Source organism: Leucoraja erinacea, chromosome 25, assembly GCF_028641065.1.
Source record: "Leucoraja erinacea ecotype New England chromosome 25, Leri_hhj_1, whole genome shotgun sequence".
NCBI lineage: Eukaryota > Metazoa > Chordata > Chondrichthyes > Rajiformes > Rajidae > Leucoraja > Leucoraja erinaceus.
In genome coordinates, this window is record NC_073401.1 from 20,825,095 (window position 1) to 20,851,048 (window position 25,954).

At 44.6% G+C, this 25,954-nt stretch overlaps 1 protein-coding gene across 5 annotated transcripts in view; it reads left to right on the top strand.

Moving 5' to 3' along the window:
• depdc5 (DEP domain containing 5, GATOR1 subcomplex subunit) overlaps positions 1-25,954 on the top strand; it is an 80,699-nt gene that overhangs the window by 9,878 nt on the left and 44,867 nt on the right. For all 5 annotated transcript variants that reach the window (XR_008725520.1, XM_055655990.1, XM_055655989.1 and 2 more), the window contains exons 6-21: positions 389-438; positions 954-1,023; positions 3,221-3,299; positions 4,984-5,045; positions 6,640-6,709; positions 8,687-8,759; positions 9,194-9,297; positions 10,833-10,907; positions 12,851-12,985; positions 15,248-15,309; positions 18,469-18,542; positions 19,897-19,966; positions 21,471-21,507; positions 22,652-22,778; positions 24,011-24,225; positions 25,381-25,584. Coding sequence is in view for 4 of the 5 variants with exons in the window: in XM_055655990.1 (XP_055511965.1) it covers positions 389-438; positions 954-1,023; positions 3,221-3,299; positions 4,984-5,045; positions 6,640-6,709; positions 8,687-8,759; positions 9,194-9,297; positions 10,833-10,907; positions 12,851-12,985; positions 15,248-15,309; positions 18,469-18,542; positions 19,897-19,966; positions 21,471-21,507; positions 22,652-22,778; positions 24,011-24,225; positions 25,381-25,584 (1,507 nt within the window). In the remaining variant the exon portion in view is untranslated. The remainder of the gene's footprint in view (positions 1-388; positions 439-953; positions 1,024-3,220; positions 3,300-4,983; positions 5,046-6,639; positions 6,710-8,686; positions 8,760-9,193; positions 9,298-10,832; positions 10,908-12,850; positions 12,986-15,247; positions 15,310-18,468; positions 18,543-19,896; positions 19,967-21,470; positions 21,508-22,651; positions 22,779-24,010; positions 24,226-25,380; positions 25,585-25,954) is intronic.

A 25,954-nucleotide genomic window follows, 5' to 3' on the forward strand; every position in this document is an offset into this window, starting at 1 on the left:
CCAATCCTGCAGCCTGTAAGCAACCTGTGATGTGAAGTAACTATTCACTCTGAATGCTACAGCATGTGCTGGGGATTTCAATACATCGGACAGTGCTGGTGATTTGGGACCACAACAGTGTGAAGAAATTAGTCAAAGTGGTATTCCTCGGGTAAATTCATGAGACCCTATGCATGGAACCAACGTAACAATATCTAATTATGTTGAGATGCAGTTGTTGCTTACACCCACATGCCGCACTGCAGGTAATCCACGTGTTGTGATATTCTCAGTGGATCAGAAGCAGGGACTTAGTCCAGTTATTTCTGATAAACTTAAGAGCTTTGTTGAGATAATTGCGTATAAAATTTGTGACTGCTCTTTGAAAAACCTATCCATTTTTTCCTAGGTTAACACTTGTGCTTACATTACACAGAAAGTGGAATTTGCAGGAATAAGGTCAGATTAAAATTTTTACTTTGTTCAATTTGCCTCAATAGTTCTAATTTTGCTTGGAGCGTTGAAGTATGGTGCTGTCGATTTTTGAACACGGTTCTGCTTCGTAATATAACCCTTCTTTCCTGTCTCATTCCACTCCTTGCAAAGAAAGACAATATTACTAGTGTCCCAGATGCAGGTTTGGGCAATTATTGAGGGGAGTGGAAATGGAATGGCAACTTGGGAAAGTATTGAAGTGATATGGGGAGATCCGGAGAGGTAGAGCCATGCTGGATTGTGCTCTCGGAGAGCTGGCACAAGCACAGGGCTGAAAGGCCACCTTCACTGTATGCTCTGATGGGAACTTCATTTGCAAATAAACCCAATATGTCTGGGAAAGTACATTAAATTGCGTGCCTTTATTTGGAGTCTCTCAGAGACACCACACTGTTTCCTCCATTCCTGTTGGGAATTATTTAATAATTGCTAGAATGCAATTATCACTGGCTAACAGTGTGGTGATTTTTTTCCCCTAGGGCGCAAGCAAGTGAACTTTGGGTTAAAGGTGAAAAAGTTACCTGTGGATATATAAGTGAAGATACCAGGGTAAGAATTTATCTATGACCTTGTTATCTATCCAGTGGGCTTTGCACTCAGTTGTGGAAGCTCCCACTACCTCATTAATGATTACTGGGATCCAGTCATGGAAATCTTTGTCCACCCCTAATTAATCTGATGTGGGGCTGCAGCCTTGCATTGCTGAGAGAAATTTGATACAATTGACTGGTTTACTGGGTTATGTAAACTAATTAATTGTATTGTTCTGGGATTGATGTTACAAGTAAGTAAGGGCACTAAAGGACAACGGGGCATCAGTTGCAGGTCAGTTGATCTAAGCCTGGAGACCATTAAGAGCCTGTCCCACTTGACGATTTTTTCGGCGACTGTCGGCATCATTGACTAACGTATCAGGTCACCAACAAAGTCGCGGCGGTGATGCGGCATGACGATGTATTGGCACGCGGTGTCTCCTCAAGTGTTGCAACATTCTTTTGGTCGCCACTGGATTTTGAAATGTACAAAATCTTTCGATACACCAGTCAATAATGCCGGCAGTCGCCGAAAAAAATCGCCAAGTGGGACAGGCTCTTTATTAATCTCTGTAAATCAGTATTACTGTGTGTAGTCCCTTTATCTGCTGACCCAAGTGGACAATAATGTTCTTTTTCTAAACTTACATGTTTTTTCTGGATAGATTGTAGCAGATGATTCTGTAGAATTGGATTAGGCTCCCCACACTTGGTTTGGTGAGCCAGGGCTTACAAAGTGCTGTTGTGACTAATGGTGTGTATTGCAGCTTGAGGGAACTGGGTGATGTTGTTTGGGGGCAATGGTCCACAGTATAGTAATTCCAATAAAACCAAAGGAAGGCACATAAAGGGCAGAACTACTGGGAAAGATTGGATATAATGTAACATGTTAGAAGCTATTCCAAGGAGAGGTTAGTGCAGGAGATGAGGAATCGTATCTGAGTTTTATAAAGAGGGAGAATGCTTTTGCATTCAACAACATTATTGACTTTTGAATAAATTTGGACTTGGCTTTCATGATCCACTCAGAGATCTGCTGGACAATGCTGGGAGAAATCATTGGAATGAACTCTGCTCTATGACTGGGTCTTCTGAATCGTACTGGAACCGTGGAGTGGGTTAAACATACTCTGGATATGCAATTAGCCTAAGGCAGCCACTGCCAGCAAGCTCATGCCCCTGACTTAGCTTCAGTCCAGTTCCAAACGTGGCTTGGTGAACTGTTTGCACTGGCTTCCAGTCTGGAATTGCTGCAGTCGAACTACAATGTGAAATAATGTCAACAAATTCTGGCAATATTGCTCTAATTTTATTGTTACTGTCACTTATACTGAGTTACAGTGAAAATATTTGCTTGCTATCCAGTCAAATCATGCCATACATGAGTACGATCAAGCCATGTACAAGTACAAGATGTAGTGCAAAACGAAAAATAACAAGAGTGCAGACGATTGTGTTGCAATGTTACAGCTGCAGAGAAATGCAGTTAAAATAGTACAACGGTTGAAATGAGATAAATTGTGAGATTGGGACTACACTATTGTCTTGTGAGAGCTCTTTTCAGTAGTTCGATAACAACAGTGGAGAAGCTGTTCCTGAATCTAGTGGTGCATGCTTTCAGGCTTTTGTATTTTCTGCCTGACAAGACGGTTGAAGAGGAAACGACTAGGATGTAAGTGCTCCTTGATTATGTTGGCTGCTTTCCCAAGCCAATGTGACGTGGGGGAAGTCTGGTTTGTGTGATGGGCTAGGCTGCATCAACAACTCTGCAATTTCTTGCAGTATTAGGCTGTGCAGTCACCAAACCAAGTGGTGATGCAGGAATATCTCAGTGGATCGGGCAGCGTCTCTGGAAATGGAGGATATGGACGTCTTGTGGTGACGTCTTGTGTCGGGACTGTAGAAGGGTCCCAACTTGAAACGTCGCCATATGAAACAACCTGATAGTCCTAACCTGATAGAAGGGTCCCAACCTGATAGAAGGGTCCCAACCTGATAGTCTACTATCCATGTCCTCCAGAAATGCAGCCTGATCCACTGAGTTATTCCAGCACTTTGTGTTTTGTTCATGCGGTTATGCTCCAGATAAGATGCTTTCTACTGTGCATCTGTATCACCAACATTTCCCAGTAAAATCATTGCATTTGCGTGGGGAAAGAGTTTTGGGAAAGTATTTTAATTATGATGTAACATTATTGGTGTCCATTTCAAAGGTGGTGTTCCGATCTACTTCTGCAATGGTTTACATTTTCATCCAAATGAGCTGTGAAATGTGGGACTTCGACATCTATGGTGAGGAAATGTACACTGTAGTTGGGAAATATATGCCTGCAGCATCGATAGCGAAGCACTTTAGGATTTTTGTTTCATGATTTGTCTTCTGAATAATAATGCTTCAGGAGAGACAAGGAACTGCAGATGCTGGAATCAAGAGCAAAACACAAAGTGCAGGAGTAACTCAACAGGTCAGGCAGCATCTCTGGAGAGAATACTACTTATTACTGCCTATTTTGCCTCCTGGTATGTAGGGCAACATCGAAGGTCCTGTGTGTTCTGGGCTAGCTTCTGGACACTACCCCAGGGTCAGGTCCATTGTTTTCATTTCCTCCTCTACAGTTTGACGCCAGGTGGTTTTGGGTCTCCCTCTTTTCCTTTTCCCTTCCGGTGTCCAATGGAGGGCTATTCTTGGGATGCTGTCTGGTTCTCTTCTCAGTATATGGCCAATCTAGTTCCAGCGCCTTCTAATGTTTAGCATTTAGAACATCCACCTTCCTGCCAGTGGCTTCCTTTCAGCTTTCACCATTGACATTCATCCTAGCATCTGTCAATAGCCCTGGAAGTCCATCACGCCCAGTAGTGTTGATTCCTTCAGTTGTTGTTTCCGTAACATATTTGTTTTTCGAGACAGGGATTGTTAGCCCTGTGCTCAACCTCCAACCTGGAGGACCAGTGGATCGCTCTTCGTCTCGCCGCTACCCTTCGACCTGTTCAGCATGGGAGACCCTAACAGGAGACGAATCTCCCGCTGGCATAGCTCTAGAGGTCACTGAGACACACAAGCTCCCCGACCACGACAAGGTTGTAATGGGAATGGACAGACATCATTTCGAGTCCAGCCCGACTCAAAGTGTTGTCAGTCCATTTCCTTCACAGATGCTGCCTGACCTGCTCAGTTCATCCAGCGCTTTGTGTTTTGCTCAATAATGCTTCAGTAAACATTAAAGTCACTTTTGCTGTCTGACTGCACTTACACTGTGTTAACTCTTGCTTCAAAGTAATAAGCAAATTAATAGCCAAAAGCTTATTAAATGGAAGAGCAGTGTTGGGTGAAATGAGCTTTTCTGTTCATTATCCAAGTTTACTGGCATGAGCATGTTATGTATGCGGCACTGTGCTTTAATCTTGCTGAGACAGCCCTCCCTGTAAGGTCAGTTCCCATAGCTGGGAAACTGAAAATTGAAGATGAATGGAACTTTTTGAAATCCATCGTTCTATAATATATAGGTTCTATTTTGTCTTCCTTTCTCAAAATTTAATTTGTATAAAAGTATTTCCTTTTTTAGTACCGCATCTGTAAGCCAGTTTCCATCGTGCTTTCGTTAGTTTGAGCTGTTTATCGTGTCATCCCTTGTGTGTTCCGAAAATGAGAAGCCATGTCACAATATGTTTGCCGCTGCTTCATTCAGAGGAAAATTAGATATTTAAATGTTTGTTTAACCTGACGCTGCTTTTTCAAGTGCACAAATATTTCTGAGAAGATTTTGTATTTGTGTTGTTTTTATTTATGTTGTGAACAAATGGGCAAAGATTAGTATTGCTGTTTCGACAGTAATGCTGTCAGGCCATTGACTCATTTTAAAGGAAAGCTCGCTTGGGTTACCTTGCACCTCTCATCATAACTGGAGAAACACAGTGAGCAAGGTTCAGATGTTCAAACTAATGGTTCACTTTCTTAACCATATTTCTCTTCATTTAGGCGACTTGTACTTTGAGAAGGCTGTAAACGGTTTCCTTGCTGATCTCTTTGCCAAATGGAAGGTAAATAAAACAAGGGAAAGACAGATTGTGCAAGGATTTGGTTGTGCATCAAATGTGAAAGCTGATTTTAAGACAGTAATGGATAACGGTTGACGGATGTGGGGTTTGTGGTTTCCTATCATTGACTTATGATGCTTGGAAGAAGCACTGAAAGATCAAGGGCATTGAATCTATTCTGGCTTGGGGACCGTGTCCATCACCAAGAGAGGGTTGGTTCACTACTCATGACCAAGCTACGAAGGACGTGGCTGCCTGATTGCATCTGGAGCAGGTAGTGGTCAAAGAAGCACAGCAGATTGGGACTGTGGGTTCACCAACTTACCTGTGCCAGATACATCTATCCATGAGACTATTACATGGTCCATTTTCGAGACAAAGACCTATCTTTGCACCGAGGCCACTTTCCATTGACTTGTGTAGAACTACAATCGTGCTAAATGGGATAGACTCAGTACAGGTATGGCAGCTGAAAACTGGGCATCCACGGGGTACCTTGGGACTTCAGAAGGGACACTAAAATGCACCATCACAATCTGAAACCTCTTGGTTGGTTGCTATGAGACTGCAGGGTGACTTGGGTGGGTCAGAAGCATGGCAAATGCTTGAGTGGGCAAAAGCATGGCAGATGCAGTATAATGTGGATAAATGTGAGGTTATTCACTTTGGTGGCAAGAAAAGGAAGGCAGATTATTATCTGAATGGTGTCAGATTAGGATAAGAGAAGGTGCAATGAGACCTGGGTGTGCTTGTACATCAGTCATTGAAAGTAAACATGCAGGTGCAGCAGGCAGTGAAGAAAGCTAATGGCATGTTGGCCTTCATTGCGAGAGGATTTGAGCAAGGAGGTCCTACTGCAGTTGTACAGGGCACTTGTGAGACTGCACCTGGAGTATTGTGTGCAATTATGGTCTCCTAATTTGAGGAAGGACATTATTGCTATTGAGGGAGTGCAGCGTAGGTTCACCAGGTTAATTCTCGGGATGGCAGGACTGACATGATGAAAGAATGGGTCGAATTGGCTTGTATTCGCTGGAATTTAGAAGGATGAGAGGGGATCTTAAAGAAACCTAAAATTCTTAGAGGATTAGACATGGTAGATGCAGGAAAATTGTTGCCGATGTTGGGGGAGTACAGAACCAAGGGATCACAGTTTAAGAATAAGGGGTAGGCCATTTAAGACTGAGATGAGGAAAACCTTTTTCACCCAGAGAGTTGTGAACGGAAACAGGCCATTCGGCCCACCGAGTCTGCGAACCGTGCTCACTAACACTATCCTACAGGCTCCAGGGACAAATTACAATTTTACCAAGCCAATTAGCTTACAAATCTGTACGTCTTTGGAGTGTGGGAGGGAACCAGAGCTCGTGGAGAAACCCCACACAGGTCACGGGGAGAACGTACGAACTCCATACAGACAGTTCCTGTAGTCAGGATCGAACCTGGGTCCTTTGGCACTGTAAGGCAGCAACTCTACCACTGCGCCACCATGCTTCCAATTTTTCGCAATTTTTATCACAATATGCATCGCTTATCAGGCAAGACAGTTCAATCACAATTTTTTAATGTTTTTTTTTTTACTATTCTTTAATTTTAGGAGAAGAATTGCAGCCATGAAGTGACGGTGGTTTTGTTTTCTAGAACTTTCTATGATACCAAGTCAGCGGGTGAGTTTGTCCTTTAATCTGTCAAAGAGGGGCCTGATGACAACCTCAGTAGGAACTGGAGAAAATGCAATATCTGGTGGAGGCCATTTGGCCCATCATGTTTGTGCAATTGGAAAAGAGCTTCTCAGGTGTATCCCACCTTCCAGGACGAGGTGTGGATCTCAGCAGGTTACAGCTCATGCATGCATTTCTTAAATGTGCTGATGGTATCTGTGTTGTCACCCCCACCAGATACCCCTCAGCTAAGATAGATATGTTCCCCCTGTTTAATCTGTGTGGACACCTCGCAATTTAATGCATCTCCACTGATTCTCCCCCAATCTTTTCCCTAGCAATTCAATCTTCTCAGTTTCAATTTTCCATTCCTGCAATGCCTTGTAAACCTCCTCTGCACCCTCTCTAGTGCAATTACACCTTTCCTGTAACGTCATGAGCAGAACTGTATGCAGTACTGAAACACTGCTGTTGTGCACAGTTCTAGCCTAACTTCCCTGCTAATAAATCAAAATCCTGATTAGCAGGGAAGCAGATTTTATTCACCTGTCCTGCTACCTCTTGAGGACATATATTCTAATGTCCTCCTTATTTGTCTAGGCGATTGGAGAATGATAGTCAAGGACTCTGAAACATTTAACAGCCTGAGATATATGCTGGTAGACACAAAATGCTGGAGTAACTCAGTGGGACAGGCAGCATCTCTGGAGAGAAGGAACGGGTGACGTTTCGGGTCGAGACCCTTCTTGAGATATATGCTGTCTGGTCCTGGTGGTCTATTTACTTTCAAAAACATTCTAAGACTCTTAATAACCCCCCTTTAACTGTGTTAATCCCCGCCCATGTTTTACACATTTTCTCCTTAACCACAATATCAGCATCATCCCTCACTTTCGTGAAGACAGATGTACCTATTCCCCCAGACAACTTTGTCCTTAATTGACCGGTACCCAAGTTTAGAACATCATCTATTTAATTTTTGTCCTTCTCCAAACCAAGTATGTTCTTCCTATTGAACACCGTGTAGCCCAGGAAGTCACACTATTTTGCTATTTTATTGTCATTTTGGTTGTGAGCCACAGTGAAGTCCATCTAGCACAAAGTTAAATTGCTTTCAGTTGTATAAAATTACTGGAACCAGGTTAAAACAAACTCATAATCAATTTTGCTTAATTATGGGTCATTGAAAGGATCTTCAGGTAACGGTCTGTGGCTTTATGTATTTCCTCACTTTTTTTCTTCAATGAATGCCCACACATGGTACTCTGACCTTGTCGTTGCTGTGTACAACCTCGTTACCAGCCTTTCACCTGGCAGTCTACACCTCTGCTTAGGCAACTGATGCTCTGTCATTCACATTCCATATGTGTATTTTTGTAACCGTTCTGTCATTCACTTTCTTTTGTATACCCACTGCCTTGTGCCCCCTCCAAGCATATTACACCAATCCATATCAAATTACTTTGCTTCCTATCTACAGATTCTATGAACCTGATTTATTTCTGATGTCTTTTATGCATTTTACTATTTATTAAACCTATCTCTATCTCAACAGTAAATTCCAACATTCTGTTTATTTACCCAAGTCCACATCACCTGCAGAGGCTGATAACATACAAGGGTTAGAGAACAAATCTTGCCCTCCAATGCTTCCAACCGTAACTCTCAGCCACTTATTAATTTCCACTGTTGATGTGAGATATTTTGTGCACAAAACCTGTTCTATTCCCCCCTCCCCCCCCCCCCCCCCCCCCCCCCCCCCCCCCCCCCCCACCCGATCATCAGCACTGCCCTGTTGGCTTCTCAAATGGGACAAATATTGAATCTGGCTCTTCTCATTGTAAGACAGGACTGTTGAGTGGGCAGTGTATTTGTGTGGCTGTTCACCGATTCAAACCCTCTGCGATTCCATCCTTCTGCTTTCACAAGATGTCGCCTGTATTTTGACCGGACTCTGCTCCTGACCAGTTGTGTTGCTTACAGATGAATTTCCTGAGACTCACCGATCCTATATTCAACAGGATCACGAGGGAAGGTTCTACGAAGACTTTTATAAGTGAGTTTTCAATACGATTTACTTATTTCTCCTTGCCTTCCACTTTGTGGATCATGTGGGTCTCTGTCTGGACTGTCCCTCAGCCGTTTGTCACGGTATGATTGATGGGGTACCACTGGGATTAGTGCTAGGATCCCACCTATAATATATATTTGTCATTTACATGAGGGAATTAAATGTAATATCACCAAATTTATTGACGTCATAAAATTGGGTTGGAGTAGAAATTGTGAAAATTGTGTTGGAGTATAAATAAATTCAGTCTGAAGAAGGGTTTCGGCCTGAAACGTTGCCTATTTCCTCCGCTCCATAGATGCTGCTGCACCCGCTGAGTTTCTCCAGCACTTTTGTCTACCTTTCATAAACCAGCAGTGTTGATTTTGGATTTGATTTTCTTTATTTGTTTCCTAACATTGCTGTTCCACTTTCTCAAGAGTTGTAGCCCAGAATGAAAGACGGGAAGAGTGGACGTCACTACTTACAACAATTAAAAAGCTCTTCATCCAGTACCCAGTGCTGGTGCGACTGCAAGAAGCAGGTATTAATTTAAAGTTGGGACAATAAACGACGTAACTGCTGAATTAAATGGGAACATTTCTGGAGTGATTGGTCCAAAGATTCCATTTACTGTATAATTTGATCATTTCTCAGAAGTCCTTGCTTGCTTTGCCTTTTAGTTTTAGGAGAGACTTTTCATCAAAGTAACAGATGTCGGTGTTGCACTGTAATTATCTAGTTCCCCCAAAAGGCATTGAGCATTCCAAAACAATATGTCGCCAGACTAGCTGAGGAATACAGCCTTTTGTTCACAGTCGCACCATCTTATTCAGCTCAAAGAGATGGCCCGAGAGCCTTGTTGCAGTTGTATGTTTTGTAGAGGCGATAGGTGAGCAGAGGGGAATCTTCCATACCCCGCAACACTGCTCTCTCTCCCCATCCCCCCACTCATAACAAGGGCAAAGTCCCCCTAGTCCTCACCTTTCACCCCACCAGCCGTCACATACAACAAATAATCCTCCGTCATTTCCGCCACCTCCAACGTGACCCCACCACTCGCCACATCTTCCTATCTCCCCCCCGTCTGCTTTCTGCAAAGACCGCTCCCTCCGTAACTCCCTGGTCAATTCTTCCCTTCCCTCCCGCACCACCCCCTCCCCGGGCACTTTCCCTTGCAACCGCAAGAGATGCTACACTTGGCGCTTTACCTCCCCCCTCGACTCCATTCAAGGACCCAATCAGTCATTCCAGGTACGACAGAGGTTCACCTGTATCTCCTCCAACCTCATCTACTGCATCCACTGCTCTAGATGTCAGCTGATCTACATCGGTGAGACCAAGCGTAGGCTTGGCGATCGTTTCGCCGAACACCTCCGCTCGGTCCGCATTAACCAACCTGATCTCCCTGTGGCTCAGCACTTCAACTCCCCCTCCCATTCCGAATCTGACCTTTTTGTCCTGGGCCTCCTCCATGGCTAGAGTGAGCACCACCGGAAATTGGAGGAGCAGCACCTCATATTCTGCTTGGGCAGTTTGCACCCTAGCGGCATAAACATTGACTTCTCCAATTTCCGGTAGCCCTTGCTGTCTCCTCCCCTTCTCTGCTCTCCCTCAGCCCTCGGGCTCCTCCTCTTCCTTTCTCCTTTCTTCTCCCCGCCCCCCCCCACCCTAGATCAGTCTGAAGAAGGTTTCGGCCCGAAACGTTGCCTATTTCCCTCGCTCCATAGATGCTGCGGCACCCGTTGAGTTTCTCCAACATTTTTGTCTACCCACTACATGATTTCCAAAGTCAGGGAATGCTCCAGCTTTCTTTATTATATCAACCTTGCTGGAAATCTGAATGAGGCCATCAAAAAGTGGAGTAAAACACTGCTCAAGTCATTTCAGGTGGAGATCCAGTGCTAGGAAGCATACCAGTGTGCCATTGGCATCTTAATGCTGAATGCGATTTCTGAATGCCACTTCCACTTGTGCAGGTTTTACAGAGAGTGTGTTAACCAGCTGTTGCGGTTGGTGAAAGAACTGTAACACAACAAAACCGCTGTCATTCTACTTCAGCTGTTCTTTCCTCCTCAGATGGTTTTCCACGTGGACAAAACTCTACAGCAGCACAAGGAAACTACCTGGAGGCCATCAACCTCTCCTTTAATGGTGTGTTTTGTGATGTTTGCCTTTTTTATATTGGACTGAACAAGTTAAAAGTGACTGAGTACATCAATGAGTGGAGGCATATGAGGACCCAGTTAGACCAGGAATGCCCAGCCATTTATTGATCTGTCCAGTTCGTGGCCAGTGTTCAGGTGCTCACTTACATAGCACACTGGACTGGAGGGGAGGAAATGAGCCAGTAATCGCATCCCCTGATCGCTACCAAGTGTCTTCTACGGGAGTGAATTTGAGTGATGCTGGTTCGAGAGTCGTAATCATACACCACAGAAACAGGCCCTTCAGCCCACTGGGGTCATGCTGACCAATAAACACCAATCTGTACTGATGCACTTTATGCATCTTTTTTAACACGCTTCTCCTCACCCAGCAACCCCCCTCTTGTCCCCTGCCATCAACCTGCACATCATCGACAATTTGTGTCAGCTCAGCAGCCGACAAGTCTTTGACACATGGTAGTAAAGTGGAACACATGGGGAATACGCCCAAAAAGACACAAGAAAACCTGCAAACGTCACAGCCAGAGCAGTAGAGGTCAGGATCCAAAGTGGGCGTCAGGATCTGTCAGGCAGCAGCTCTAAATTCTGCGCTACTTTGAGCCCAAGTAGTAATGTCGGAAGTGGAATTTCAACCCAGGCCCCCACCGAATGACTAGAAGACACATGGTGGCCAGGATCACTTGTCCTTTTGTCAAATGCCCTCGACCACTCGGCTGTTGAACGGACTTGAGCGGAGGTGTAATTCACGGAACATAGAGATTTGACTGGCCTTAAATTTAGCATTAAATACATTATTCATGTTTCTGTGGTGTATAATTACAACTCTCTAACCAGCATCACCCCAGTACCGTTAATTGTGGCTATTATAGGATCCAGAAAAATACTATTGTGAAAAAGCTGTGAAACAACTAAGCATTTGCTCCTAGCTGGTGCCGCCTAAAGTGAACTTGATATATCGAGAAACAGCAAGCGATCACTTGTAATTAGCACCAACTCCAGACCCTTCTGCTCCCACCCTCTCTTCCCCCTCTCCACCATTACCACCCGCCATTACTATGGGAATTCCCACATCTTTGTGAACACATGTACTGTTTTTCTTTAGGGATTATAGGCAAATTTATTCCTGTGCAAATTACCTCACCATTAATGTACTTTGAATCTGAGCGTAGAGAGTGGAAATATTTTAATTGGACCTGACAATGTTACGGAGTCACGGAGTGGGCAGGGGTCTCAAGCACTGCTTCCTCTGAAGAATCTGTGGACAAACAAAGGTCTCTGTCTCCCCTCACCCCTCTATCCACCTTTATGTGTGTAGAAGATTTATTTACAACAGTGCAACTATTTACTGGTATCTACATAAGGTAATCTGACCTTGAAGGTGTGGGGTTTCCCTATTTTCTTTGCTCCAAATTAGAATCAAGTGTCAGTGTCTGAGATCAGCATGTCTGTTGCCCTTGACCGCTGGCCCATTGGCCTGTGTTCTCTTCTGGATGTGCAGAATATTGATGAGATTACTCACACCCTTTCCAGCAAGCACAAGGTTTTTCCATGGTGCCAGGGTATGTTCTGATTCTGTGTTTAAGAAGGAACTGCAGATGCTGGAAAGTCGAAGGGGGACAAACGTGCTGGAGAAACTCAGCGGGTGCAGCAGCATCTATGGAGCGAAGGAAATAGGCCGAAACGTTGCCTATTTCCTTCGCTCCATAGATGCTGCTGCACCCGCTGAGTTTCTCCAGCACTTTTGTCTATGTTCTGATTCTAAAGCCAAATGGCCACTACATAACCCGCTGTAGTAATGCAATGAACTGTCACCTTCAGGAAAGTAACAACATTCAAGCAATTGATTTAGCGGGCTGTCATGCATATTTGTTTCGGATTCCTGTTTTGTGTTTTTTTTTTAAGTAAAATCCTTCCTCTCTGTTCATTTAGTGTTTGACAAGCATTACATAAACAGAAACTTTGACCGCACCGGGCAAATGTCTGTCGTTATCACGCCGGGGGTAGCTGTGTTCGAAGTGGACCGTCTGTTGATGATTCTTACCAAACAGCGGATGATCGACAATGGTGAGCTTTGGTACCTGTGGAAGTTTGCGTTGCCTTTGACAGCGGCATGTTACATAATGGGACCCAACAAAAGGAAACGGAAAGAGAAGGCACCTGTGATCAAATAGACATTGGAAAAATATCAAATGATCTGATATTTTGATCTATGCTTTGCATTTTAATCAGCAACAATTTGGTTTATGTTCAGAATACAGAGCATTCCACTTGCTCTACTGTATACTTGGCACAGCAGCTTATGCGAACGCTGATTCCACGATGCTTTGTCACCTGCTTTGGAAGCAGAGAAAAATTTGGCATAAAAGGAAGCCATTTAGACCAGTGATTCCCAACCTGGGGCCATATGGCAAATTTCAGGGGGGGCCACAGGTTGAACGAAGGGGGGCACAGAGCTACCACCCTGTTGCCTCCTAAATTTCAGTTCTAATAAATTTAAATCTATGTAGTTGAAATATTTTTGATGTTTGTGGAATCGAATAAAAGAGAATATATGTGCAATTAATAGACACTGATATTTTTATGGAAGGTATTATAATAAGTTAAACATAGAAAATTAGGTGCAGGAGTAGGCCATTCGGCCCTTCGAGCCTGCACCGCCATTCAATATGATCATGGCTGATCATCCAACTCAGTATCCCGTACCTGCCTTCTCTCCATACCCCCTGATCCCCTTAGCCACAAGGGCCACATCTAACTCCCTTTAAATATAGCCAATGAACTGGCCTCAACTACCCTCTGTGGCAGAGAGTTCCAGAGATTCACCACTCTCTGCGTGAAAAAAGTTCTTCTCATCTCGGTTTTAAAGGATTTCCCTTTATCCTTAAGCTGTGACCCCTTGTCCTGGACTTCCCTAACATCGGGAACAATCTTCCTGCATCTAGCCTGTCCAACCCCTTAAGAATTTTGTCTATATTCTGACTTCATTAACTAATGAAGTTAATTACAGAAAAATTAAAAGATCCCAAAGGGGCCATGAGCTAAAAAAGGTTGTGAACCACTGATTTAGACAGCCCAGCATGTGCTATGGGGGAGGGGGAGGCTACTCCATCTAATCTCACCCTCAGCACTCGGTGTGTGTCCCTGTGACTACGACCCTTCAACACACGTTCAAGGATATTTAAATGTGCTGGGAATTTTGGATCGGCCAACCTTTCAGGAGTGAATTTCTCATTTTTCCTCTAATCCTTCAATCAATCACTTAGAATGATTCTACGATCCTGCTAAGGGAAGCACGTCCTTCCTGTTTACTCTGGGCATCCCATGATTTTATACACCACAGATAATGTTCCCTTCAGCATGCACTGTTCCAGATCAATTAACCCTCTCATCCAATCTTTCCATGTAACTTCAATTTTCCAGTCTTCGTAACATCCTTGTAAAATCTCCCCTGCAACCTACAATCAAAGCCATGATTCTCTGATAATGTGGTGAGTACACAGTACTCAAGCTCGGGTCTAACAGTTCTAGTATAGCCTCCCTGCTCCTTTGTTCAAAGCCTTGGCCATCAAAGGCAAGCTTTTTAATGACCTGTTTCATCTTTTAGTGATCTGTGGGCAAACACTCCCAAGGATCCCTGTCTCTCCATCCCTCTCAGTTTCCTCCCATTACTTGTATGTCCTTTGCTTTGTTGCAACTCCCCAGATATATCACCCTCTGGATCGCATCTCATTTGCACTCATCTGCTCAACTGATCTGATCCTCTGTATCTTCCTACCACCTAAAGACTTCTTCTTACTGTCAATTTATCATCTCCAAATATTTTTATCATGGTCTCTATATTTTCTGGATAATTAATGCGTATTACAGAGAGCAAGGGGCTGAGTACTGAGCACTGTGGAACTCAATGGGCACAGCCTTATGATCTCTCAAATACCCTTCCACCCTGACTCTTCATCTCTGCCACTACGCCAGGTGTGGCTCTAACTTTCCACTGTGTCGCTCCTTGGTTTTCTCACAGAAAACTACAGTCTACAAACTGAATGAAGCTTTGTCCTCCACATGATTAGAATGCGGACTTCCAGAGCGCAGTCCCACATTCGGCCACTACACGTCACTGTGTGTTGATCGCCCTGTACTCCCTGCCATTCACACGGCATATTGTGCTTTCTGTTTTGGGGAGAACTGTGTTAGTCAGTTGATAGAGAATATTTGGTATTTGCTCAGAAGTTTGGGAGAGATGTGTTAGTCAACCAATCGAGCATATTTGGTATTTACCCTTTTGATCGCTGATCCTTTTTGCTCACAGCTGTTATCTCTGCCGTACAGGTATTGGTGTTGACCTGGTGTGTATGGGTGAGCAGCCCCTTCATGCTGTGCCGTTATTTAAGGTGAGTCTGTGCCGGCCGTGGACTGTGTTTGGCTCCTGTGTGGGAACAAGTTGAGAACTGTTGCATGCGAGCTGAGCAGCTCAGCCAACTGTGGCGATTCTGGATGTTGTAATAATTCCACAGAATTCATGGGTGTCAAAATAAAGCCTGAAATTCAAGACTGTCATCTACCTGACTTATGCAGGAAGTGACGGTGGTCTGTCCCACCTGGAAGGACTGTTGAGGGTTGGTGGATGGAGTCGAGGGAAGAGATATAAGGACAGGAGTTGCATCTCCTGAGGTTGCAGGGCAAAGTACCAGGGCAGTGGGTGGGTGGTTTTGGTAGGAAGGGATGAGTGAACCAAGGAAGTGCAGAGGGAGCAGTCTCTGTGGAAGGTGGAAAGGGGTGGAATTGCACCTCTTCTACCTCATCTATTGCATCCGGTGTTCCTGGTGTGGGTTCCTGTATATTGGAAAGACGAAGCGTAGACTCGGTGACCGTTGTGCTGAACCTTTATGCTCGGTCTGCTGAGGCCTACTGGATCTCCTGGTTGCTATCCATTTTCACCCCCCCCCCCCCCCCCCCCCCCCCCCCCCCCCCCCCCCCCCCCCATTCCCATACTGACCTTTCTGTCCTGGGCCTCCTCCATGGCCAGAGTGTGGCCACATGCAAATTGGAGGAACAGCATCTCATTTCCTTGGACAGCTTACAACCCAGCGGTATGAATGTTGAATATTCTAATTTTAGGTAACTTCTACACTCCCCTCCACGGGATGGAAAAGATGATCACAACATGAGAGAACTTTCAGTGTCAGGGTGAGAGCCTTGGGCCTTAAATGAGGGCAGTTACAATGATAATTAATCATGGTTAGGCAGTGTGGTCAGGGAATATGGAAAATAAGAAATATAGTGGAACAGAAGCACACATTTAAAGAGATCATTCATTAAGATGCATTTATTTGAACAGTAGAGATTTTAAGAGAAGGATATTATCCATGGTGAACAAAGACTAGTCAGAAGTTAAAGAATCTGCCAAATAAAGATGGGAAAAATAAATTGAGTGTACAAGCAAAGAAGAAATATAGAAAGTCTTAATGTCTGTTTTCGTTAGTTTATAAAAGCGACTAGGGTGAAAGAGTAGAAATAATTCCAGGAAATGTGAGACTTTGAACAGATGTTTTGCATCTGTCTCCCTGGTGGAAGAAAGTGAAAGTGTCCTAATAATGTAAGGTTCAGAGCTAAAGTGAGGGAGGAACTTGAACAAAGAGAAAATGTGCCATAGGCTGATGTCCCCCTGATCTGACCACCTGCATCCCAGGGTTTCAGAGCCATTTGTTGCCAACTTCCCAAATGTTCTGGATTCTGGAATAGTTGCAGGGGATTGGGAAATAAGGGGAAGATGGACAGGAAGATATAATCCAGTTAGCCAAGTGCATATCATTGGGGAAATACTGGGGTTATTAAGGGGGCATCAAGAGGATCTTTAGAAAGCCATAATGCATGCAGAGTTGATGTCCTTTAATGAAAGAGAATTGGTGTTTGACTAATTCATTGAAATTCTTTGATCATTACAGAAAACAGATAAAGAGGTCTAGTGAATGTAATGTAATTAGATTTCCAGAAGATATTTGTTGTGGCACCACATAATATGTTGTTCCATGAGAATATTCAACTAGGGGCTGAATGGTCCTTTGTTCAGGTTAGTTATCAAAACCCAATTTCCAGAGGGACCTGCTTGTTGATAATCCACCCTTCAGAAGTTAGTTTTGGCAACACAAGCTTCTATTTTCTGCCTCAAATATTTCTAAATTTGCCATGGCAGCAACTGCACTGTGTGTACCTTTTCCTTGTTGCTGAGCTGAACAAGTAAAATAACTCAAAACACAAGCTTCAAAGTAAAAATAGTCTTTACTCGTGATGTCACCTAGGTGAGGAATACAAGCTAGGTGAGGAGTGGTCCACACAAAAACCTGCCGCTATTCCCTCTCTGAGCAATACATGGAGATACAGTCATATTTATACAGCAAAAACAGGTTGAAGAACAAAGAAGCTCAGTTAAAATGATTATAGTTTCTCAATATGTTAGTAAGCTATGAGAATGTAAGGGAGGTTTGACGAGTCTAGGGAAGTCACAAAGCCTCCATTGTTCTGTACCCACCTTTCTGCAGGACACTAGCTCTGAGAGCGGCTCTTATCTTAGTTCTCGCAGACAGAATGAGCTCACTTCATACGTGCTTGCAATAATATTATTGCAGCACTCAGCACTTTAAATTAGCATCAATACAAAATGGAGGTTACAGTTAAAATAGTTTAAACTATTAGCATCCATATAAAATGGAGGTTACAGCTCAAAATGGTTGGAACTAGTTGTATAAAATGGCGGCTGTCGCATTGACTCTTACCGAGGTTCATTCCTTCTGAACTCCTACTGGCACGGTTACTTTCTTGTATCAGAGTTCAGGCCTGAGCATTTTGGGTTTCATGGGAAGGCCAAGTGTCAGATACAATAGAAAACCACCCTGGAACATCTGAATGATGAGGAATGTATACTGTTTATAGTGGACAGTGGCCTTGCTATTGTGGAACTTTAGAGCTGCCTTCCATCCGGTCCAGTGTTAGAAATTTTAATCTTTTCTCCAGCATTGTAGGTTCCGTAAGCCGCTCAGTAACACATGCAACAGGGAGGCAATATTCACACTTTGCAAGTTCTCGAACCTTCCTCAGTTTCACAGATGTCTGATTGCAAAGAAGTCCACCCGTCATAATACAATTGGGTCCTCATGAACACTCAGCTCAGCGACTGTGATGAATGCCCAGTAATCTCTCCTCTATAGTCTAGTTCAGTCATGTTTCAATCTTTATATAGTGATTTATAAATGCTGGTGCATCAGAGGACCCGGATCAAGAAAGGCTTGCTTTCTTTGGCCCTGAAATGTGCAGTTGATGGGTGTCAGAAGCGTGCCTTGTACACGAGCAGCCTGCTGAGATGCTGATTAGATCAGGAGGGGTGGTGGCCCTGCATAACACCAGATCTTGTTTATAATGTTTATTCATGGTTACAACCTTGGCCTTCCTGCCCAGGTTGGTTCATGTTATCCTTCACTAAGCTCTGCAATGTTCTCCTGGAATTTTCTGTGTTTTGTTGGTGTGAAATATTTAAACTTCTCTCTATTGAACAGCTGCACAATCGAAGTATCCCTGGAGATTCTCGGCTGGGTGATGACTACAACATTCCCCACTGGATAAACCACAGGTGGGTAGTCGTCGCAGGTTCACTTTCCTTGCCGCCAAATGGATGTTGGTGTGACTGCAGCAAACTCAGCTATAAAGCCAACACTGCTAGTGCCTTGGGTCTGTGTAAGCTGTTCGTTTGTCAGAAGGTAGACAGTCGAAGGCCATGGATCTGAGTTCCACTGCGGAAAGTGGAGGCTAGGACTCGGGTCCGTGCTGGGTACTGGGTACTGCAATGCCGAGGTGTATCTACCGATGGGATGATGAGCCAACACCATTTCTGCTTCCTTGGGTAGCACGTATTAAAAAAGATTTTTTGATAAAATATAAATGAAAGCAGGAGTCCTCCGTGATGTGGTGGCCATTATATAGCCCTCAACCAACGTTTCATTGATGTAGGTATGAATTTACCGTACATGAATAAGTTCCTGTAAATCACCCATTATTGTGGTAACCACACTTCGAATATGTTCTGTGCTCTGGCGCATGAAGAATCGAAACATGAAAACTCGTCCTTGACGTCTCTTTCTCTGAGCCATTCAGCGGAAGTACAGAAAATCTGCCTGCTGTGGGCAGTATTCCCTGAAGGCTGTGTGGGACTTTTCCCTCCCCAGCACATCCATGGTACAGTGTGTGCTCACCTAATCCGCCGGGCATCAACATCAAGGGAGAGGGTCACCAGCTTTCACGTTCCCACTATTCAGCCACAGCATTGGTGAAGTGTGATTGTTACATTGGAATAGGGTGGTGCACACATCTGGAATAAAGGTGAAATGTAGTTGGTTGGGATGGGAAGATTATGTGGATCTGGAGTGTAGCCAGTAAAGGTGAGAAGTGATGGTTAAATGGGGATGGAAAGAGCAGGTTCATGGGCCTGCAGTCCTCCTGTTTTGTAATCAACAATCTGTTCCACGTTGGATCAAGACTCAGAAACTCTAGGTGGCTGAGATCCTTGTTTATTGTTGCCTAATCCACCAAAATTACATGATTCTGTATGTTTGTTGGCGAACCTGCCTTATACCCCAAGGTAAAAGCACTTGTACGGTGCTTTTCGGCTTTTTATTGCTACTGGGTTTTAATTTGGGGTGTGGGGAGGGGTGGACTCAAGGGAGATGTGAAGGAACAGTAAAATATGTGAGAAGTACAGGGAGAGTGGCACGTGGAAAGGCAGAGATGAAAGTCGACAACAGAGGTGGGCATTGAAGTGGTTCTCAGTTAAATGGAAACTGAATCTGCATTGAAAAACTTGATGCCGTTTGATATTTATAATGTAACCAATTTTGGATTTTGTTTGTCGGTTTTTTATTATACAAGCAAAGTGTGCCTTTTTGGAAGTTTCTTTGTGGACTGACTTGGTTTCTTCTGTTTATTTACAGCTTCTACACGTCCAAGAGTCAGTTATATTGTGATGGCTTCATTCCTCGCATTAAACTTGCAGCAAGGAAAGTGAGTTGTGGATAGATTGAGGCATGATATGCATAAGCTTTTACAAAATGTGAGGCATTGGGTATTAAAGTTAATGAGAGCTCCTCAGAGGCACACGTTGTTTAATTTACAATTAATGGCATGACTCTTAACAGCACTGATGTGCAGAGGGATCTTGTGTTCCAAGTCCATTACTCCCTGAAACTGGCAACACAAGTAGGTAGATTGGTAAAGAAGGCATATGGATGGGGCATTGAGACAGAAGGTCATGATGCAGCTTTAGAGGACTTTGGTTAAGATGCATTTGGAGTATTGCGTGCAGTTATGGTCATCCTACTGCAGGAAGGATGTAGAGGCTTTGGTAAGGGTACAGACGAGGTTGACTAGAATGATGCCTGGATTAGGGGGTATTAATTACAGGGAGAGGTTGAACAGACATGGATCGTTTTCTCTGGAGTGCCAGAGGTTGCAGGGAGACCTGATAGAAGTATATAAAATGATGAGAGGCAAAGATAGGGTAGACAGTCTGAACTTTTTCCCCAGGATAAAAATATCAAATATTAGATGGCATTGCTTTAAGGTGAGAGGGACAAAGTTTAAAGGTCATGTGCGGTACTGTTATTTTTGCACAGAAGTGAATGCTGGAATGTGCTGCCGGGGGCAGTGGTTGAGGCAGATATGATAGTGGTATTTAAGAGTCTATTGGGTAGGCATATTGATAAGCCAAGAATGGAGGGATATAGATTATTTGCAGGCAGGTAAGATTTGGTCTTGGAATCATTTTCGGTATCGACATTGTGGGCTAAAGAGCTTGTTCCTGTGCTGTGCCGTTCTATTTTCTATAACTGTGGAGTTTGAGAGGGAATAGATGATCACAATGGTTTAAACAAGACGCGAGTGGTATGTACTGTGTGTGGCCTGGGTATTCAAGTTCAGTGGCAGGCCTGAACTGGGTTAACTGAATCAGGCCAGGCAGCAGTTCATGCCCATTCTCATTGAAGAGCAGCTTCAGCCAGGTTCCCCACCTGCTGTGAGGCCCTTACTTCAGGAAAGTGTGTGTTGCTGCAGGGGTGAGTTCCCTCAATTAATGGGAATTCCAGCTGTGCCATCAATGTAAGTGGTTCCAGGTGTGAAGAGTTTATTGTTCTCATGGTTTAGTCTTTCTGCAACCAAAAAGCTTGCCCTTGGTCCTTTACTTACCTTGGTTGCAAAAAGAGTAATCAGATATTTTTTTAAATAACATTTTAAGATCTACCTGTGTGCCGTGAAGTCGTTACCCCCGCCCCCCCCCCCCCCCCCCCCGATATTTCTACCCCTTCCCCCAGTCTACAACAGAGCCCCACTCCCCCAATCTTTGGTTGGATAGGTGGGACTTCTCCTACCTGATATTTCTGTTTCAAGGTTGGTGTTTTTCTTTTAGAGGATGTTTCAAGATGTGGGTTTTAATTCCAGTTTGCATGATCATTATTATATTTAAATCTCTTGCATCGAATTATTTCACTAAAGGCCTGTTCTGTTTCTCCAGACACCCGTAGAGAGAAGCAAAACGAATCGAGATAACAGTAAGTACTTGCGACATCTCTCACTTGTGTGTTGCCATGGAGATTAGCCCCATAGTGAAGGAAATGTTGGACCCTGTCAGTGATGTACTTGGCAAAACTGGGCCTGTTGTAAAATGGGAGTGATCAGTTGGAGGTTTGGTTCCCTTATATCTGCTGCAGACTCCTGATAATCAGATACCTGCTGCCTTTAAATGAATTGGTAATCAGTAACGCTGGAGAGATTCAGTAAAAGCTGGAAAATCCAGCTGCACTCCGCCAGTTAAGATAAGGGCTCCCAACTCCAGCCGAAATATTCCTGGAGATTCTGCCACATGAAGCAGCACCACAACCATCCACCCTCCCGCTCCAGCTGTGAAGGGCACAGACTGTTTTTGGCCCAATTGCATTTATTTTGAGTAAAAGCAGAAAATGCAGGAATCACTCAGCGGGTCAGGCAGCGTCTGTGGGGAGGGAAACTGATCACGTTTCAGGTAACCTCTCATCAGAAGTGTGGATTAGCCTTAACCATTGGTGAAACATACTTTATAGAGTTATTGGAGGTCAGTTTAATGATGATTCTGTGTGAATTTCTCCAGGGTTGCTCACAGCAGGGCTCGTGGGTTAATCCGCAGTCCGTGGTTGTCCCGTGCTGGGATGAAATAGGACTGTGTGGATGGCCACACAGTAGAGTCAGATGGCAGGTGGTGAGGGGGTGCTGATTGGCCTCAGCAGCCATTGGCCTGGCAGCACAGGAGGAGGCCATTGGCTCCATCGTGTCAAGCTTGACCACACTTCCCAATTCTTGGTTTGTAACCCTAGAGCAGTATCTTGTGCTCCTTCAAAGAATTCCCAAATGGGACGAGCCAACAAGTCCCAACCTTAAATGTAATGCAGAGCTTTAGTGGATTTCAATGATCTGTAATAAATTAAGTGTTAGGTAATTCTTTGTCTCTGTTGATCATTTGGCCAAGAGGATTAAGAAGCAACATGAAGCTAGAACAAAGGCAGTGTTGTTAGGCATCCATTAAAGCTCTGTGTTGTTCGGCTTATATGGGATGGTGGCGACTCTGTGAGGGACGATAGTGCGGTTTTACAGTCGTTGAAGGAAAGAACCATGGATCTTCATCATCCTGCCCTTGTTCATTCTGCTTTGCTTCATCTTTAGCCATTGGTGCCAGCAGCCCAAAGGAATCGGAGAACAACCTCCCGATCCAGGTGGATTACGATGGGTACGATGGCCAGGTATTCCGGTTACCAGGACCATCTTGTGCTCAAAGGCCCACCTCCTTCAGGTGAATTTTACGACTGTTGCTCAAGACTTTGTTTCCTTTCTGGAATCTTATTTTAGAGTTATAGTCTTACAGCACAGAAACAGGTCCAGGCCCAACTTACCCAAGCCAACCAAGATGCCCCACCTACGCTAGTCCTGCTCATGTTTGGCCTATATCCCTCTTAACCTTTCCTATCCATGTATCTGTCCAGTTTTCATTTAAATGTTGTAATGGTACCTGCCTCAACGACCTCCTCTGGCTGCTCATTCCGTATACCCACCGCCCCCTGTGTGGAAACAGTTGCCCCTCAGGTTCCTGTTGGAACTTTCTCCTCTCAGCTTAAACCCATGTCCACTGGTTCTTGATGTCCCTACTTTAGGTAAAAGTCTGTGCACCCACCCTATCTAATCCCCTCCTGATTATATACACCTCTATAAGATCACTGCTTTGCCACCTGCACTCCAGGAATGGGCGGGAGAGTGCAACCTTCACGTGGTCCACTTGTTTCGACTAATGCAATCAACCCGACGTGCACAAACAAAAGGTCAAATAGAACAAGTTGACCTACAACTTTAGGCTGTGCACGTCATACGCAAGAAGATGAAGACTCCGAATAAGGTGCTTTGTGTTCAGAATATTATTCTATTATGAAAGGACTATTCCTGAGTTCTTTCATTGATTAGCTAGGTTATATCGCAGTCGCTGCCTCAAAAAGACTGGCAGTATCATCAAGGACCCATCCTGGCCACACACATCTCCCCACTACCTTCAGGTAGAAGGTACAGGAGCCTGAAGACTGCAACGACCAGGTTCAGGAATAGCTACTTCCCCACAGCCATCAGGCTCGGACAAAACTCTGAACGTTAATAGCCCATTATCTGTTATTTGCACTTTATTAGTTTATTTATTCATGTGTGTAAATATTTATATAATGGTATATGGACACACTGATCTGTTCTGTAGTCATGCCAACTATGTTCTGTGTGCTGAAGTAAAGCAAGAATTTCATTGTCCTATCAGGGAAACATGACAATAAATTCTCTTGAATCTTGAATCTTATATATATCACTGTTCAACCCTCACCCTGTCCCCCCCCCCCCCCCCCCAAGACAAATTTGCACGTTGGTAACTATTGGGATTTTCGAACCTACTGCAGAGCAGAATGGCTCCAGTAACTTGCCTTCCACCTCTTGATCAAACTAATATGCGTAGAAATACGTAGAATAACTGGCATTTTATGTCTCTGATCCTAGGCCTGTACGCGAGAGTCACACCAGAAAGAGTTCCAGCTCCTTTGACGTTTCGAACAGCCCGCCCCACCACCGAGGGACCCTGCCCCTGGAGGAGGTCCGGAGCCAGGCCTCAGATGACAGCTCCCTGGGAAAGATTTCAAACATCCTCCTGATCCCACGGCCCCACCTCCACCAGTACGAAGTCAGCAGCTCTCTGGGTTACACCAGCACCAGGGGTGAGGAGCGCGCTTGGATTTCTACAATTTTATTGTAAGTGCGGCTTTCTGCCGCGCTCTTGAGGTCCAGCTGAGAGGGATGGTGACGACTTTGGTCATTTTGTGCCCGTCTCATTTGCAGTGTAGTCCCAAGACTGATCTGGGTACATCTCCCAGCACTGGCAATAACGACAGTCGTTCTCATTTATATAACAGCTTCAACGTAGCAAAACGTCCTGGTGAATGTGGAGATTACAGATGCTGGAATGTAGAGCAACAAGCCATCTACTGGAACATTTCAGGGGGTTAGGCAGCATCTGAGGAGGGAAAGGAACTGTTGATGATTCCGTTTGAAGCCCGACATCCGGAATTTGAAAGATCATATAAACACTGGATTCAGGATAAATGGTTTTCATTCAAAACATCAATAGTCAATAGATTGTTGGTGGTCCTGGTGAATGTCCCAAGATTATTCCAGACCTGCCTTTTAGCCCTGGCAAAGGTCAGAATGTTGTTGAAAGGGCAGCTTGGAGTTCTCCACCCTGAGATTCATTAGTTAGTTAGGATGATGTGGTGTATTGTCCTGACTCTACACTACAGATTCTGCCATTTATTATATACCTTCTGGCCCTGATATCAGGATCTGTACTACAGAATTTGCTACTGCTGTACGTGGGCTGTGCTCTGACACGTGGGTCATCCTTGAGATTACAGACTTAGGAAACCCAGCACAATAGCACTAAGGCGTCACGATAACGCAGCGGTAGAGTTGCTGCCTTTCAGCGCCAGAGACCCCGGTTCGATCCTGACTACGGGTGCTGTCAGTTTGTACATTCTCCCTGGGACCACGTGCGTTTTCTCCGGGAGATCCGGTTTCCTCCCACACTCCAAAGCCATACAGGTTTGTAGGTTAATTGACTTCTGTAAAAATTGTAAATTGTCCTTGGTGTGTGTACTAGGATAGCGCTAGTGTACGGGGATCGCTGGTCGGCGCGGACTCGGTGTTTCCGCGCGCTGTACTCTGCAATAAACTAAACTAAGTGCCACCTGATGTATTGTTGTGTGCCATCAGGAGGTGTCAGACCAGCATTTGCTGACATTTCTGAGAGTGGGGATTTTGGTTACAATTTCCTGCTGAACCTAATCCTTCTGCTGTTTCCAACCTCGATGTTGCAGATATCCTGGAGCGAATGATCGACTCACAGCAGCGGGACTCCAGTGCTCCAGGACGTTTCCATGTGGGCAGCGCTGAGTCCATGCTGCATATACGGCCCGGCGGGTACACACCCCAGCGGGCCCTCATCAACCCATTTGCACCTTCGCGGATGCCCATGAAGCTGACGTCCAACCGGAGGAGGTGGATGCACACGTTCCCCGTGGGTAAGTGAGTGGGCTGGCTCCTCATTACACACAGTACGACACTGAAAGGGAAAGCTAGCTGGTAGCTTTGCTCATGGCTTGGTTGCCCCAAGTGCTACTTGGGTTAACTGCACTTTCTAAATGGGACCCGTTAATCCTTACTCTTTGTTTCCCGTCTGCCAACCAATTTTCTATCCATGTCAGTACCCTACCCCCAATACCATGTGCTATAATTTTGCCCACTATGTGGAAACTTATCAAAGGCTTTCTGAAAGTCCAGGTACACTACATCCACTGGCTCACCCTTGTTCAATTTTCCTAGTTGCATCCTTAAAAAATTCCAGAAGATTAGTCAGGCATGATTTCCCCATCGTAAATCCATGCTGATTCA